The sequence below is a fragment of the Bufo gargarizans genome, chromosome 11, assembly GCF_014858855.1.
Source record: "Bufo gargarizans isolate SCDJY-AF-19 chromosome 11, ASM1485885v1, whole genome shotgun sequence".
Taxonomy (NCBI): Eukaryota; Metazoa; Chordata; class Amphibia; order Anura; family Bufonidae; genus Bufo; species Bufo gargarizans.
This window is the reverse complement of record NC_058090.1, coordinates 51489296-51505492: the sequence shown is the minus strand read 5'-3', so window position 1 is coordinate 51505492 and position 16197 is coordinate 51489296. Positions and strand designations below refer to the sequence as shown.

General features: G+C 44.1%; 1 protein-coding gene across 4 annotated transcripts in view; it reads right to left on the bottom strand.

The window, feature by feature from the left end:
• Positions 1-16197, bottom strand: part of ACTN1 (actinin alpha 1) — a 125238-nt gene that overhangs the window by 41783 nt on the left and 67258 nt on the right. For 3 of the 4 annotated variants that reach the window (XM_044272058.1, XM_044272056.1, XM_044272057.1), the window contains exons 5-8: positions 14294-14381; positions 14017-14095; positions 12425-12506; positions 6913-6998 (exon numbers count right to left, since the gene is read on the bottom strand). In XM_044272058.1, the coding sequence (XP_044127993.1) occupies positions 6913-6998; positions 12425-12506; positions 14017-14095; positions 14294-14381 (335 nt within the window). The remainder of the gene's footprint in view (positions 1-6912; positions 6999-12424; positions 12507-14016; positions 14096-14293; positions 14382-16197) is intronic. The other variant, XM_044272059.1, reaches the window with a different exon arrangement.

The following is a 16197-nucleotide window of genomic DNA, read 5'->3' as shown; positions in this document are numbered from 1 at the left end:
ACTTAGTGTGGCGCGCACACAGACACACAATGCAAATACTTCTCTCCTTTTTATCTGCTTTCATGTGTGACTTTTATATTGCCCACACCTGTTACTCGCCCCAGGTGAGTTTAAAGGAGCATCACATGCTTGAAACTATTTGGAAAGGGTGCCATTTTGGTTTTTTTTCTCCTTTTTTGGTTTTGTTCCAAGGGAATAAACGTGTATAGCAAAACATGCGTTACTGCAATACTTTTCTGTGAGAAATACTTCATTTTCTGGAAAAATTTCAGGGGTGCTAACATTTACGACCATAACTATATATCAAATTGTTGGGACCTAGATAGTGATTAAACCCTACCTAGAGCTCTTAAGGTCCCAAGCCAGGCTTTTGTGAGGCTCCAATGCTACAAAATAAATAATTCCCTGTATACACTAACAAGAATCAGCCGTGATAGAGCATATGCATGGTTAGGAAGAGTCCATCCTATAATTCAAAGCAACAGCAGGCTGAAAAGAGCAATTTTTTTCCCTGGAGGACCTTATTCGTGCATTACATGAATGGACCATTGATTTCATTTGCCTTGTAGGTACTTTTTCTCAGCTGCTTCCTTCAGAGATAACAGATTATAGAAGGTCCCCATGCAGAGAAGTCTGATGTGGGAAGGAGTTGTCCAGCAAATCCCTAATATTCTGTTTCTAGCAGAATTAGGGGCGGACTAGCCATAGACCCTAAAAGGAAATTTCCCGGGGGGCCATCCCAGCCCTCATCACAGCTGCTGGCCAGGTACACATTGCTCTCAACATTAATTAATGCTAGGAGTATAAGGTACTTATGCACTTGGGCAGCAGCCATGTGTCCTCCCGAATTCAACTGTATGACCGTCCCCAGTAGGGTGATAGGGCAGTATTTTGTGCTGTCCTGTGGTATTCGGCTTTGCTGGGGCGGTATTTTGTGCTGCACAACGGTATTGCTAATTCCGCCTAGTTTTGTTGGCCCTGCCCACTTGTGTTGCCCCGCCTTCCGTCAATTTGGACTCGCATACAACATGGGGCCACTTTTTGATGGTTTTCCAGGGCCACTTTAAGCACCCAGTCCTCCCCTGAGCAGAATCACTCAGATATCTAATTCCTCAATGCTGCCATATGAATATATGAACAGTGTTCAATCCACTGTCTACGGCGAACATGCTGGGCATGCAAGTGAAGTTTAATCAAGGCAGGAAATGTGGAATTCCCTGCCCTCCTGTGCCCCGTTCTGATAACAACGCTATATAATAGGCCATTGAGGGATTATATAATGCTAATTCTACCTGGGGAACTGACATGATGGCTAGCTGGGCCCAGTAGGAACGGCAGCTTCTGTATACTCTGCTAAAGGTTTGCAAATATTTGAAGACAAAATAGGCTCATCAGCAGGCTTATAATATATGACCCTTGATACACTTACATTTATGGCATGCAAATATTACCTGAAGGCCAAAACCTTTTCACGGAGACAATAAAGAATGTAACACAAGCATAGACAATTGCAGACCCTGCTTATTTTACCTAAGGCTTATATACACAAGAATAAAGATGACTAAAATACTGAAATCCAGGCAATGCAGTGCAGTAAACCCTAAAATGAATGACTATATTAAAAAAATAAAAATAAAAAATGATGTGATGGAGGTAAAACAAATCCACTATTAACTTTTAGCAAAGCAAATCTGTGGTATTTCCATCGTTCTCCTCCATTATAGGAGCAGAACAACAAAAATAATGTCCGGCCGGATCGGGTTCATGACAGACACCTAAGGGGCCTGATGGACCAGCCCGACCGTAATGGGGTCTGTTGGGTTTCCTCCATAATGTCCATCATTTTACTTTACAAAATAGCGAAGCCTCCAATGCACACGTGAGCTCAGCCCGAGTCGTTTGCTTTACTTATCTTGTACTTTTATTTTTCTTCACCATTCACACATACAAAGTGAAGGCAAAAATTCTGCTGGTTCCTTCTTGAAAGGTATATACAGGTAATCTGTACTCTGCGGATAGTCATGTGCCGCCCATCCCAAATCACTGAAAGAATAGTGTGTCAGGACTGATGCATTCTGAGCAGATCCTTTTCCATTCAGAATGCATTAGGGCAAAACTGATCCGTTTTGGACCGTGTGTGAGAGCCCTGAACGGATCTCAGAAACAGAAAGCCAAAACGCAAGTGTGAAAGTAACCTAAAAGTGAAAGTACCAGTCACACAGTTAGAAAAACAGTTAAACCCTTTGTGACAGAACAGCTCAATATTTGTAATAAAGGCCAAATGAAAAAAAATTATTTTTTAGCCAAAAATGAGTAACATGCAATCATAAAAAAAGAAATTGCCTCTGAAGGTGTACATAGCCTTTAACAGGAATCCAGAATGTAGCTTTCTTTCTAGGAATACAACACAATATCAATAAAAGGCCATATAAGATAAGTAAAGCAAAGTATCTAAAGAAAATCGTTCCACATTTTATGTAGCTACAAACAGTGGACTATGGCAAAGTAATTAAAAATAGTGGAACTTTACTTCTGCACAAAATAGGAGGAACAGGGGGGGGGGGGCTACATCACATGGAGTGCTAGGCTCACTATCTTGCAAGTCCTGTCTTTCCCTACTGTATTAATCTAGATAGTGGAATTGCTAACAGGTTGTAGTCGGACGCGTTTTGCCAGATTTAGTGGCTCATCAGGGAAAGAAATTCTTCGTGCTTTGCAGCGCTACATTTGTTTGTTAGTGGCAGGGGCAGCGTATCTTGACTAACGCCTCCCTATGCGGCGAGGGCTTTTGGTGCTATCAGTTCTATCCAGCATTAGGCCTCATGCACACAACAGTTTTTTTTCACGGCCCGCAAAAACGGGGTCCGTGGGTCCGTGATCCGTGACCGTTTTTTCGTCCGTGGGTCTTCCTTGATTTTTGGAGGATCCACGGACATGAAAAAAAAGTCGTTTTGGCGTCCGCCTGGCCGTGCGGAGCCAAACGGATCCGTCCTGAATTACAATGCAAGTCAATGGGGACGGATCCGTTTGATGTTGACACAATATGGTGCCATTTCAAACGGATCCGTCCCCATTGACTTTCAATGTAAAGTCTGGAGTTCTTTTATACCATCGGATTGGAGTTTTCTCCAATCCGATGGTATATTTTAACTTGAAGCGTCCCCATCACCATGGGAACGCCTCTATGTTAGAATATACTGTCGGATATGAGCTACTTCGTGAACCTCAGATCCGACAGTATATTCTAACACAGAGGCGTTCCCATGGTGATGGGGACGCTTCAGGTTAGAATACACTACAAACTTTGTACAAGACTGCCCCCTGCTGCCTGGCAGCACCCGATCTCTTACTGGGGGATATGATAGCACAATTAACCCCTTTAGGTGCGGCACCTAAAGGGGTTAATTGTACTATCATATTCCCCTGTAAGAGATCAGGGCTGCCAGGCAGCAGGGGGCAGCCCCCCCCCTCCCCAGTTTGAATATCGTTGGTGGCACAGTGTGCCCCCACCATCGCCCCCCCCCTCCCTCCCTCTATTGTATTAAATCGTTGGTGGCACAGTGTGCCAACCACCATCGGCCCCCCTCCCTCCCTCTATTGTATTAAATCGTTGGTGGCACAGTGTGCCAACCACTATAGCCCCCCCTCCCTCTATAGCAGTAACATTGGTGGCAGTGTGCGGTCTCAACAGTAGAAGATTCATACTTACCTGCTTGCTGCTGCGATGTCTGTGTCCGGCCGGGAGCTCCTCCTACTGGTAAGTGAAAGGTCTGTGCGGCGCATTGCTAAAGAACTGTCACTTACCAGTAGGAGGAGCTCCCGGCCGTTCACAGACATCGCAGCAGCAAGCAGGTAAGTATGAATCTTCTACTGTTGAGACCGCACACTGCCACCAATGTTACTGCTATAGAGGGAGGGGGGGCGATGGTGGTTGGCACACTGTGCCACCAACGATTTAATACAATAGAGGGAGGGAGGGGGCCGATGGTGGTTGGCACACTGTGCCACCAACGATTTAATACAATAGAGGGAGGGAGGGGGGCCGATGGTGGTTGGCACACTGTGCCACCAACGATTTAATACAATAGACGGAGGGAGGGGGGGGGGGCGATGGTGGAGGCACACTGTGCCACCAACGATATTCAAACTGGGGAGGGGGGGGGGGGGGTCTGCCCCCTGCTGCCTGGCAGCCCTGATCTCTTACAGGGGAATATGATAGTACAATTAAAGGGGTTGTCCAGGTTCAGAGCTGAACCCGGCCATCCCTCCATTTTCACCCAGGCAGCCCCCCTGACATGAGCATCGGAGCAGTTCATGCTCCGATGCTCTCCTTTGCCCTGCGCTAAATCGCGCAGGGCAAAGGCATTTTTCTGAGTTCCAGTGACGTACCGGGCTCTCCATGGGGCTGACAGGAACCCCGGTGACGTCACCGGCACTGATGGGCGGGATTTGGCTCTGCCCTAGCCAGTAAAACGGCTAGGGCAGAGCTAAAGCCCGCCCCTCAGAGCCGGTGACGTCACCGAACACACTGCTGGGCGGAAGTTACCGCCCGGCAGTGTGTTATTAAAAACAAAAGAGCCTGTGCCCTGCGCGATCTAGCGCAGGGCACTGGAGCGCATCGGAGCATGAGATGCTCCGATGCTAGGCTCAGGGGGGCTGCCGGGGTGAAAATAAGGGTATGTCCGGGTTCAGCTCTGAACCCGGACAACCCCTTTAACCCCTTTAGGTGCCGCACCTGAAGGGGTTAATTGTGCTATCATATCCCCCTGTAAGAGATCGGGTGCTGCCAGGCAGCAGGGGGCAGTCTTGTACAAAGTTTGCAGTGTATTCTAACTAGACGCGTCCCCATCACCATGGGAACGCTTCTGTGTTAGAATATACTGTCGGAAATGAGTTTTCACGAAGTGAAAACTTAGATCAGAAAAAGCTTTTATGCAGACGGATCTTTGGATCCGTCTGTATGAAAGCAACCTACGGCCACGGATCACGGACACGGATGCCAATCTTGTGTGCATCCATGTTCTTTCACGGACCCATTGACTTGAATGGGTCCGTGAACCGTTGTCCGTCAAAAAAATAGGACAGGTCATATTTTTTTGACGGACAGGATACACGGATCACGGCCTGGGCTGCAAAACGGTGCATTTTTCGATTTTTCCACGGACCCATTGAAAGTCAATGGGTCCGCGAAAAAAAACGGAAAACTGCACAACGGCCACGGATGCACACAACGGTCGTGTGCATGAGGCCTTACGGCGAGAGCTGCACCAGATCCATGTATTATGACTCCGTGTTGCCATTCCGAACATTTTATTATGCTGTAAAAGGCTCACAGAAGTGATTTACAGTATAACCCACAAATGCAAAACTCCACTTTTAATCTATTTTCTGCCTCAATAAAAAGTAACAAGTGGACCTCCGAGAATGCAGACAGAGGGGACATGTATGGTACAAGCTGGTTAACAATAATCCACGCTCAACAAGTGTATGTCAAGAAGAGGTTTGAAATCCCCAACTACAGAAGGGTAGTGTCCTGATCTATACTTCTGCTGCAACTGCCTAGGTCAATTCTTGATATTACATCACACCATTGAATGCATTTAAAGGGGTTATCCAAGAGTAAGGGCTCATGCACACAGCCATATGTATTTTGCAATCCGCAAAACACAAAAATGTGATGTCCATGTTGCATCCATGGACATGTTCTAATTTTTGACTGAACGGACTTGCGGAAATACGGATACAGAATTCGCACGGAGTCATGGAGATCATACTTACCTGGCTCCATGTCGGCTCCTACTCTACCAGCTGTGCTGAAATCAACATCCGTTGACAGAGAACATGTCACCTCTGCGGTCTGTGACTGGCTGCAGCGGTCACGTGTCCCGACTTCCCCCGCCCCGTGTACAGATATTGATTTCAGGGCAGCAGAGAGAAGAGCCGGCCCGGGAACCTCAGACACCGAACCCAGCAGCGGGGACCAGGTGAGTATGATCTCCACTGTGGGTTGGCCACTCTGGGAGGTCTGTCTTACTCTTGGATAACCCCTTTAATGTCTTCTTAGTTTGAATCCTTAAAGACTCATTATAGCTTGTCCTCAGGTCTAGAATTAGACTGGATGATGCCCAGGCAGAACCTTCTGTTGGTGCCACTTACCCTCTTAAAAGGTGTACAAATAACTATAATATACAGGGCTAAATTACAAACATCACACCGCATGCTGCACAAATAACACGGCCATGAGTTGGTCAAAGAAGACTTCTATATAGTTATTTAAACATACTTTCTATACCTCTATATATAAATGATATACCGTACAGTGCCTAACAGCAGTGCCACACAATGCCGAAGTAAATGCAGCTATACAGTGGACATATATCATGACTAAATACCAGCTCTATATATACTCCATAAATGACAGTGGTAAACAATATCTAAATAGTAATGCCAGAGAAATAATATTTAAATTCCTGTTGGCTTTTCCCTTAACAGGGATGGCTGATGCCCGCCACATTTGTCAGAAACTCACATCTACACCAGCTGGCACAGGCTTGAGCTATAATTTATCGCAGTTCTGGCATTATAGAAAATTCTTCAGGCAGCGCCGTTCCCGCTAATCCCTGCCCTTTGTATCTCCACTTAATGGCGTGCACCATAATTTGTGATTTTTTTTACCCACAGAATTGACATAAGAGCATTGATAAGCATGTCCCTGTAAGCATTATGTTACAGAATAGAGGAGAACTAGAAGGTACTGCAAGAACAAACATCTGTGCTTAGGGACCATCCTGAACATCCCTAAGAAGCAAAAGGAAGGATATCCCAGAGCCAAGACAGAGAAAGGGAGAAAGATATGCACGTTAGCGACAGGAATAATGCGCTGATTGGAGAGATACTGGAACCCTGGGATACCTTCTGGGCTCCTGAAAAGGCGTGATAGAAGCTAGAAACGTAGGTCATGATGGCCTTCTCATCAGGGCGAGCTGTCCCAACAATGTCTGTCAAGAAAAGGGTTAAAGCATGTTGATTCAGGAAATGAGATGGAAACACGTCAAATGTAAAACAGTGACACGTATGACGAAGCAGATGCAACCAGTGACTGTGGATGGAACATTTACCCTACGTAGAACAGGAACCCCCCTTTTTCTAATACATTATTTCATATACATTTACCCCTAGATATCTGATGTAGCACTGGACACGAGTGTGATGGGTAACAGACTAAATGACATCTGCTGCAAATTTCAGGTGCACGCAAGTCATGAATTAAGAAGGAACCCGAAATATAGGGGTTCGGCTACACAGCAATCTTGGCCGGCGCTCAAGGACCTCACTGTAGCGTTGCTAACATAGAACTGAACAGGGTTGTAGTACGACTCGCACATGCGCTGGACCATGGGAACACTGCTGGAATTTTTTAGATTCCAGGGTCACAGCAAATGTGCGAGTTGCAATCCCATTCATTTCTATGCCAGCACCGCTAGCCAAGATCGCCATGTAGCTGAACCCCAAGCCTTTCTGTTGTCCTCTTGTGTGAAGAAGACCTTCCTGTTCTATTCCATTCAACCTATAAGCTTTTCCTAATTGGCATATTCATCGTTAGACAGATATATTCAATATCAACTCAGATTTATAGGCAAGTGAGGACCTGGGTGGTCATAATAATGAGCCATCAGAGACACAACACCACAAATGATCAGACCGGTAAGTGTCTATGGAAAGGTGGGTAACACCACTTTGGATACTGTGATGCTGCCGTCACCGGTTGTCACCCTGCAGTAACTCAGAAATATGTAAGGGGATTATCACAGCCAAAGAGTCCCTTTTAGAATACTGTATTAGGGGACTCCGAATTAATATATTTGGGCCCTCCGTTAATCAGTTGAGTTTCTACAAGGGCCACTTTCACTCAGTTAGTATTAGGTCACTATTTGTGAGACAAAGGGAGAAGCAGGTTCAAAACAGAGAAGAACTTTCCATTAGTGTCTTTCTCTGTAGGGTCCACTCCTGTTTTGTCTTACAAATACTGACTGTGTGAGATGGGCCAAGGAGAGTCTCTTTGATAAGAGCACGCTTTATTACCCTATAGAGGTGCTGCAGATGACTGCTGACTGCCGAAAAAGCAGCAGGTACTCTGTAATCAGTTCATTTTTGTGGGAACCTTCTAAGGCCTAGTTCCCACTTCCGTGATTTGACCAGTAGTTTCCATCAGTGACTGTGGGCCAAAACACAGAACAGTGGAGGCTTCAATCCTGGTTTTGGCCTCACAATCACTGATGGAAATCACTGTTCAAGCTCTGACCAAAGGACTTATAGGTGAACTAAGCCAAACAAACAAACAATAATAATACAAAAAACAACAAAGAACAATTGCCCACAGCAGATAAACTCCTTTAAAAGAATATCAAAAGGTTTCACACAAGAGGACAGCTCCGTGACCTTCAGGTATTTTTAGATTTTAGGGAAAAATGCACATTTATGAAATAAAAACATTTCAAACTACTTAGCCCAACAGATGAAAATATGAAATGCACATGATGCCCTCTCCATAAAAAACACATGTATTGTTTCCTATGGGACTGTGTGTGGATGTACAGACGGGTGTCTACATGTGCACATCATCCAGACATGGTGCAGTCACTACACACTTCATGCATGGACTAGCTTTAAATGAAAGACGTAGGAATTCCTAAACCACAAAAATGAATAGAATTCAAATAATTTTTTAAGACAGACTGTTAATCTCATTAAATCTAATTAAACTGATCTATTGATCCAGGTTGTGTGCACACTCCGCTGGCCAGTTGTAACCCTAATAATTAACAAATAAAAAAAAAAAATACAAAAATGACAATGGTATAAAATAACAAAAGGCCCTCCAGCTCCAGGTGGAGAAGTGGTAAGGTGAGGTGTTACTCTGAAAATGACCCATTGTTTAAATCATGTTTTTATGTCAAGCATATTTTTTAAGAAATTTTGATTTTTTTTTAATTTCCCCATGTCACAATCTATATCTTACAGTATATATAATTCTGCAATTTTCACACCAGATCTAATAATAGGTCATGATTTCCTGTTCTGTACAGGTAGTTTGTAGTAGCCAGTATCATTATCATCACAGGCAGAATTACAATGACAAGTAACACCCTTGGTATAGATAACACAGGATCTATCATTCACAATATGTGATATCACAGCTTATCTACTCCCTCCTGACCTCTGCACATGTCACACAGCATGCCTAGAAAACTACCCTATAGAAGTCAATGGGGTCATATCCATTGTGTCTATAGCCCATGTAGATGCCCTCAAAAGACAGGATGTCGTAACATATTTTAGGACTAGTGGCCTGTGTGAAAATTAAAGGATTATACACAAGTTTTTTTTTTTAAATATAGAGTGTGACATGGCAAAAAAAAAAAAATAATGTAACATAAAAATGTGATTTAGGCCTGATGCACCCGACCATGTCCAAATTGCAGTCTGCAAAACACGGACACCTTCTGTGTGCAATCCGCATTATTCTCACTCCCATCACCGAAAAGGAGCAAACAATGCTGATCAGATACATAATAACGTCGTGTGCATGAGGCCTTAAACAATAGTTCATTTTTTGATGAGACATTCCCTTTAAAGTTGTTATCCAGGATTTTCAATAATGAGGTATCCTCAGGATAAATTATCAATGTATAATGGAAGGATACCGGATACCTGGGACTCCCGCAATCAGCGCAATAAATAGTCTGTCTAGGCACAGCACTGAACGTGCGGACGTGGCTGTGCCCACTACAGCAACTTAGTACACTGAAATGAATAACACTAAGTGGGACTGACCTACAGTACCTGGCGCTGCCACCAGTATGCATGGCACTGCGCCTGAATCAACAATGAAAGGGCTGTGGCCCAAGTCCCTTCCTTCTCAGAGGGGGGCGGCCATCAATTAAAAGTCACAAACAAGCCCATTCAAACCAGTTCAATTACTTTCTTCTCCAGTTCAGACAGCCCATTCTAACATTGTTGGCTGGAAACCAACCACTAAGTGACACCAGCAAAGGAAATGAGCATTTTTTTTAGACCTATAGGCTACAGAAAAATGTATGTTACCTACTCCAACCGGACTTAAAAGGAAATTACTACAAATTAGAATAGGCAGGGCTTCAAATGACATTACTTAAAGGGACTATGTCAGGACGTCAGAAATGATATGTAACTACCTACCTACAGGGGATGGTTACCTGCCATGTATTTTCCTTGTATTCTGGTGCTTTGCTGCCTTTTAGATCATCCCCATTAGGGCAGAGATGTGATCTGCGACTACAGTTTAGCTACAAAGCCTAAGGTTGTCTGTGACACACCCCCCGTCTCATCATTGGTTCAGACTGCTGCTTCTTCCCTCCCCACTGCAGCTCTGCCTCCTCTGATTGGCTGCTATGTACAAACAAGACTATCACAGGCTCCCCAGGAAACCTATGTATGGGGAGCGGACAAGGGCAGCGCGACTATAAAGTACAGATCACCAAACCACTAGAGAGAAAACGAGGACTATCAGATATTGTCACACAGATACTGTGAGGAAAGAGCCTAAAGGACCTCTTACTCTGCCTGATGCCAAGTCAACAACGAATGCCGATCGGCGATATACAACCGATGCCATTTTAAAGGGCCCTTCATGTGGCCCAATGCTAAGAGAAGGAGGGAGAACGATCATTATTACGATCATTCTCCCCCGCCATCATTCACTTTGCATATAGTCAGCAACACAGGGTAATAAGCTGGTGACAAACACAGATTTTAGGTGCCACATAGAAGATCGATCACCTGATAAATACGTTTTTTTTATGAATATGTGAGGAGATCAGCATCAGTGGCACAATTACATAAATCATAATGAAAATTCGCTCCCGATAACTGACACAATCCTCAACCGGTGTAAAAGGACCCTAGGTAGGAGGGAGCCCAGAGGGCCACTTTAAGAAGCTTTGCTACTGGTGCAATTTTCTGTGGGCAGAGTGCAAAATGCCTGACATTAAACCCAGAATATTAGGTTTTATGTAACATAGTAGTAAAAAACACCCGTTTTATTGATTGTTTATTGGGCATTCACATAGTAACTGGAGTTCAGATATCAATAAATGGATGAAAGTATCCTGTTAACATATCGTAGAGGAGAAAGGGATTTGTATGGGACTACTACATTTATTTTGGGGAGATATAATGCCATACACATTAGGCTACATGCACACGACTGTGCCGTGTTTTGAGGTCTGCAAATTGTGGATCTGCAAAACACGGATTCCGCCCGTGTGCATTCCTCAATCACAGGCCGTCCATTATAGAAATGCCTATTCTTGTCTGCAAAACGGGGCCACAGAACGGAGCAACTCCGTGTGCTGTCCGCATCTTTTGCGGCCCCATTGAAGTGAATGAGTCTGGAACCGAGCTGCAAAAAATGCGGCTCGGATGCGGACCCAAACAACAGTCGTGTGCATGATGCCTTAGTATTTGCCGCCCGAGAATGGTGGGCTCCTCCGATACTCTAATGTGAGTGGGGAGCCAAAATATTGGGCGGATTTAATATTTTCACCCGATTCTTTTGTTCTCCAGTAAGATAGACACCCACCAGAAGTGTCTGTTAGTGGCTTTCTCTGCTCTCCATTTTAGGGCACATTCACACAAACGTGGTTTGGTTCCGCATCCGAGACGCAAAAAATGGGGAAAGCACTCCGTGTGCTGACCGCATCAGTTGCTCTGTTCCTTGACCCCGAAAAAATTCCCTGTTTCCAAATCCCCGTTTTGCAGACAAGACTAGGCGTTTCTATAATGGGCCGCCCGTTCCGCAAATTGTGAAACGCACATGGGAGGCAACTTTGTTTTGCAGATCCGCAATTTGCAGACCACAAAACACAGTGAGGTCACGTGCATGCGTCCTATAATACACATACACAGTCATCCGAGCTAAATGTGTATGGGGAAGCCGGGAGAGAGTCGGGAGAGATAGCTGGCGGCCGAACGATCATTCGGCAGACACTGAATGTGTAGGGGTGGCCTAAATGTACTAAATGCAGACTAGAAGTACCCATTTGCAGCCAATCACTTTCCATAATGGTCTATCTCTTATGGGGTGACACACAAATAACCTATTAGATCTTGTTGATGATGGTTCCTGTTTGTAATAATAAAGTTTACAATGCATTAAAGGTGACGTGCTCAGATTCTGCATGAAGCATAGGCCCTCAAATTCATTTCCACTGGTGGACCTAAGGAACCCAATTCAATGGCGTCTGCCCTTCATAATTTTAATATACCCAGTGATGACTTATGGAGAAGGCAGGGGATGCAAAGAGGAGAAAAAAAATATATATACTCTACTGGTTTAGCTGGCACAAAATTATTATTTTACTTTATTACAAGGTAAGGGCATTACCTTCAGCATCTAACATCTTAGGAATGTCCAGGAACCGCTCTGCAACATCAAACGCAGTGTTCAGGTTTGTGTAGGGATCATCCTAGAAGTACAATAGAAAGAATTATCAGTGAAGGCTTCCCATGGTTTATTCCCCACAATCCATTAGAAAAGTCATTTCAAAAGGTCTCAAATTTTTGAGTGCAAAATATCGAATTATGGATGCCAGCCATATGATGTCATCTGGAAAAAATAATCATACCCCCATGCATTATTTTAATACATATGGCAATGAACACCTTTGGTGCAATTTTTTAATGATTGCATTTTAGTAAAAGACTTTAAATGGTCTTTTCAGCAGTTTTTGTGATATATCCGTTTAAAAAAAAAAAAAAACATTTGCAGACTAATCCTCCTGAGTGCCGTCAGCTGACTGCTCATGTCAAGCCTCATCTCTGATCTCCTGCATTATAGCTAAACTCCTATCAAACTGATAAAAATAAGGCTTAATTGAGTATTTATGAGGAGATAAGAGGTAAGGCTTCATAAGTGATCAGCTGGCAGAACTCAGGAGAGCCAAGTCTGCAAACAGACTGAAAAATATGGTTTAAATGTTTATAAGGTCTGGAGGTTGGAGGTAAGGCTTCACATAAGCCGTCAGCTGATGGAACTTAGGAGGGACAGTCTGCAAATACATTGCAGTTAAAAATCTGTCTATCACAAAAAGAAAAAAAAAAAAAAAAAAAAAAAACACTGAAAAGTTTTAATAAAGACAATTAAAAAAATATTTTTAGCCCAAAATGAGTAAAATGCAAACATAAAATAAATGGTGTCCATAGCCTTTAAAGCAGGGGTGCACAACGTTTCCTGGCTGGGGGCCACATTGCCAGACTGAACCAATGACGAGGGCCGAAATTAAAATTTAAAGGTGTATTAACAACTGAAATATTGTACTTATGGCATATTGTACACACATTATATACCATTAATGTCTAGTTACACTTCCAGGACTCCCATCTAATGGGAGAAATACATGAAAAATACATGTGAGAAGCCACAAGACATAGGCATACATGTCTGTTACCAGATGGTTGGGGGCCGCACAGAATGGTATCAAGGGCCGCAGGTTGTGCACCCCTGCATTAAAGCCATGTAAAAACCAATGATCACCTTCGGATGTTTTCACATTGCCATCAGAGGCTTCATTATCAATTCCATCACATTTGATGGAACACAGCATGCAGTGCTATTCTTGCCATAATAAAAACAATATAAATCAATGGGATCCATCAGGTGCAGTAGGCATCCATTGTGAAACCGTTCCAACACTCGTAGCTCCCATTATAAACGGTTTCTAAGGGAACCCTGAATACTGTGTCCTCACGCCTGAATAGATTCAAAGTCTATGGGACTGATGAAGATCAATGAGTCCTATACTCAGCCATCCAAGTCATTCCCAAAGGCATAAATCGCCTCTCCTCAAACGGTGGACACAGGACGCCCATTCTTATGATCGTTGAGGGTCCCAGAAGTCAGACACTTATTGCTTATGGGGTAGCCAATAACTTAGAAAGTCACAAGTGAGAAAGAACTTGTATTAAGTTTCTAGCTACCTTCCGTAACTTGCCGTAATCGATAAGCTCTGGACGATGCCTATGGATGAGAGCGCAGAAGCCAAGACCATCTTTCCAGCTGCAATAGAAACAAAAATGCAGGCAACTGAGAACCATATTTAATGAGATCATAAATCCCACAGACAGCACCATAAAGGCAGCATTCTAGTTTCTATAGGATGAGGAATGGACAACATGGACTCCAACATGAAGATCATCTTGTACAAAAATTCTTAGAAATAAGATGAAAGATCCACAAGGCCCCCAGGTCACTCACCTGATGTGGAAGTTTTGTATGTTCACATTCTTATAGGGTGCAGTCTTCCTCTGACACCATAGTAGAAGCCCTTCTTTGGCAGATGTTTCTATGAAAGCAAGTAAACCAGTTACATAGATGAGACGACAACTCGGTAATCAGCAGATTGCCAATCTTTAAGGCCCCTTTACACTGGCCAATTTATCAGGTGCATGTTGGGAAGAAAGCATTCCTTCCCAACAATCACCTGCTCGCCAGTGAAGGAGACCGCTGTATTTACAGGCGGAGATCTCCTCCACAGTACGAGTAGGAGCAATCGCTAATGCCATCGCTCGTCCCCATACAGACTCATTGTTTGCCGGCGGCAGATGCTGTTTACATGGCACAATCTGCTGCTGGCAAACAACGATTTTTGTGACCACATGTTGAATGATGCGATTCCCCAATGAACGAGCTAAACAGCGGCCCCTTTGCACTGCCAGATAATTTCTAACGAGCGTTCCTGTGAACGCTTGTTAGCAATCATCTGGCTGAGAATCGTCCTGCGTAAAGAGCCCTTTACATTGTCATACATATTATATCCATAAACCGCAAAGGACAGAATGAAAAACTGTGGCACTCCAAATCAAGTTTAAGCTTCTTTATTAAGACTTGCTCATATCGTGTGGAGGATACAGCCGAAGGCTGGTTCTTGTAGTCCCACGCTTCGTCAAGACGTCTGCACCATAACGGACACTTCCCCCAAATAGATATACATGATTACCATTGCAAATTATTTAAAGCTAATACAACAGTCTGTATCCTCCACACAATATGACCCAGTCTTAATAGGGAGATTTGAACCTCAGTTGGTGAGCACCATGGTTCTCCATCCTACTCTTTGGCCATTATACACAGACTGTGATATTTATGCGATCCGGCAGCCAAACGAGGAAGGCACCGAAACTATACGGTTCTCCTTTCAACTTTATGGGGCTACCAGAGCTAGCCGAGTACAAATGCTCTTCTATCTCCGGCAGTCTCCGAGTTGAATGAACTGGTGGACACACATGCCTGTCTGCTGCTCCATTCTGACCAGGAACACAGCCTTTGTTCTAGTGATCAGTGGGGGCCCCAGCGGTGAGATCTCACCGATCAGACACATATCGCCTATCCTGTGGATAGGCGATAAGTTCTTGTCACAACCCCCTTAAATAACGGTCAACAACGTATATTGAAATCTGAGCCAATATGCTTTCTCCACCTTTTCACATCAGTGGAGAGTCAGGTGGCCTCGATATTCTCTAAGATGTATAGGCAGATTTTTTAAAAAAGTTCTCAGGAACACAACTCCTGTACATGTGCACTATTAGGACATATGGACGTCTTAGGGAGGGGTTTCCCAGATCAGAATCCCCGGTATGTGCCGCAACGAAGAGCCTCCTTACGACAGCAGCTCCCATTCTGAGAGACCCAAGCCATCCTTAGACTACCTCTATACTGGCTGCTGCAGAGGAAAAGCTGAGACTTCCCACGCCTAAAATCAGCTGACTCAATGTGTAAAGGGTCGTCTCTGCAGAGACCCTCCCGTTTTCTAAGTACTGCCTGTGTGTAGCAACAAAATACTCCGCTTACCAAGAATACGTTAGGAGCACATTACATTGCTCCTACAATGCTACACCCATCGTCTCCCTCCTCTGATCACCTACAGCCCTGACGGAGGTGAAATATTGGGAGTACAGCATTTTAGGGTAAGCCCTACAGTATGCACGCTAAGGCAACGTTGCATTAGTTCATGACCCCCTTAATTAGCAATATCAGAATAATTGGCACTGAACATTTCTGTCAGGTCAATAAAGCCTGTTGAATACTTCCCAGTTCTGAAAAAAACAAACAAAAAAAAAAACACAACATACTACACGTCCTGTATACAGGCTGCAGAGGGG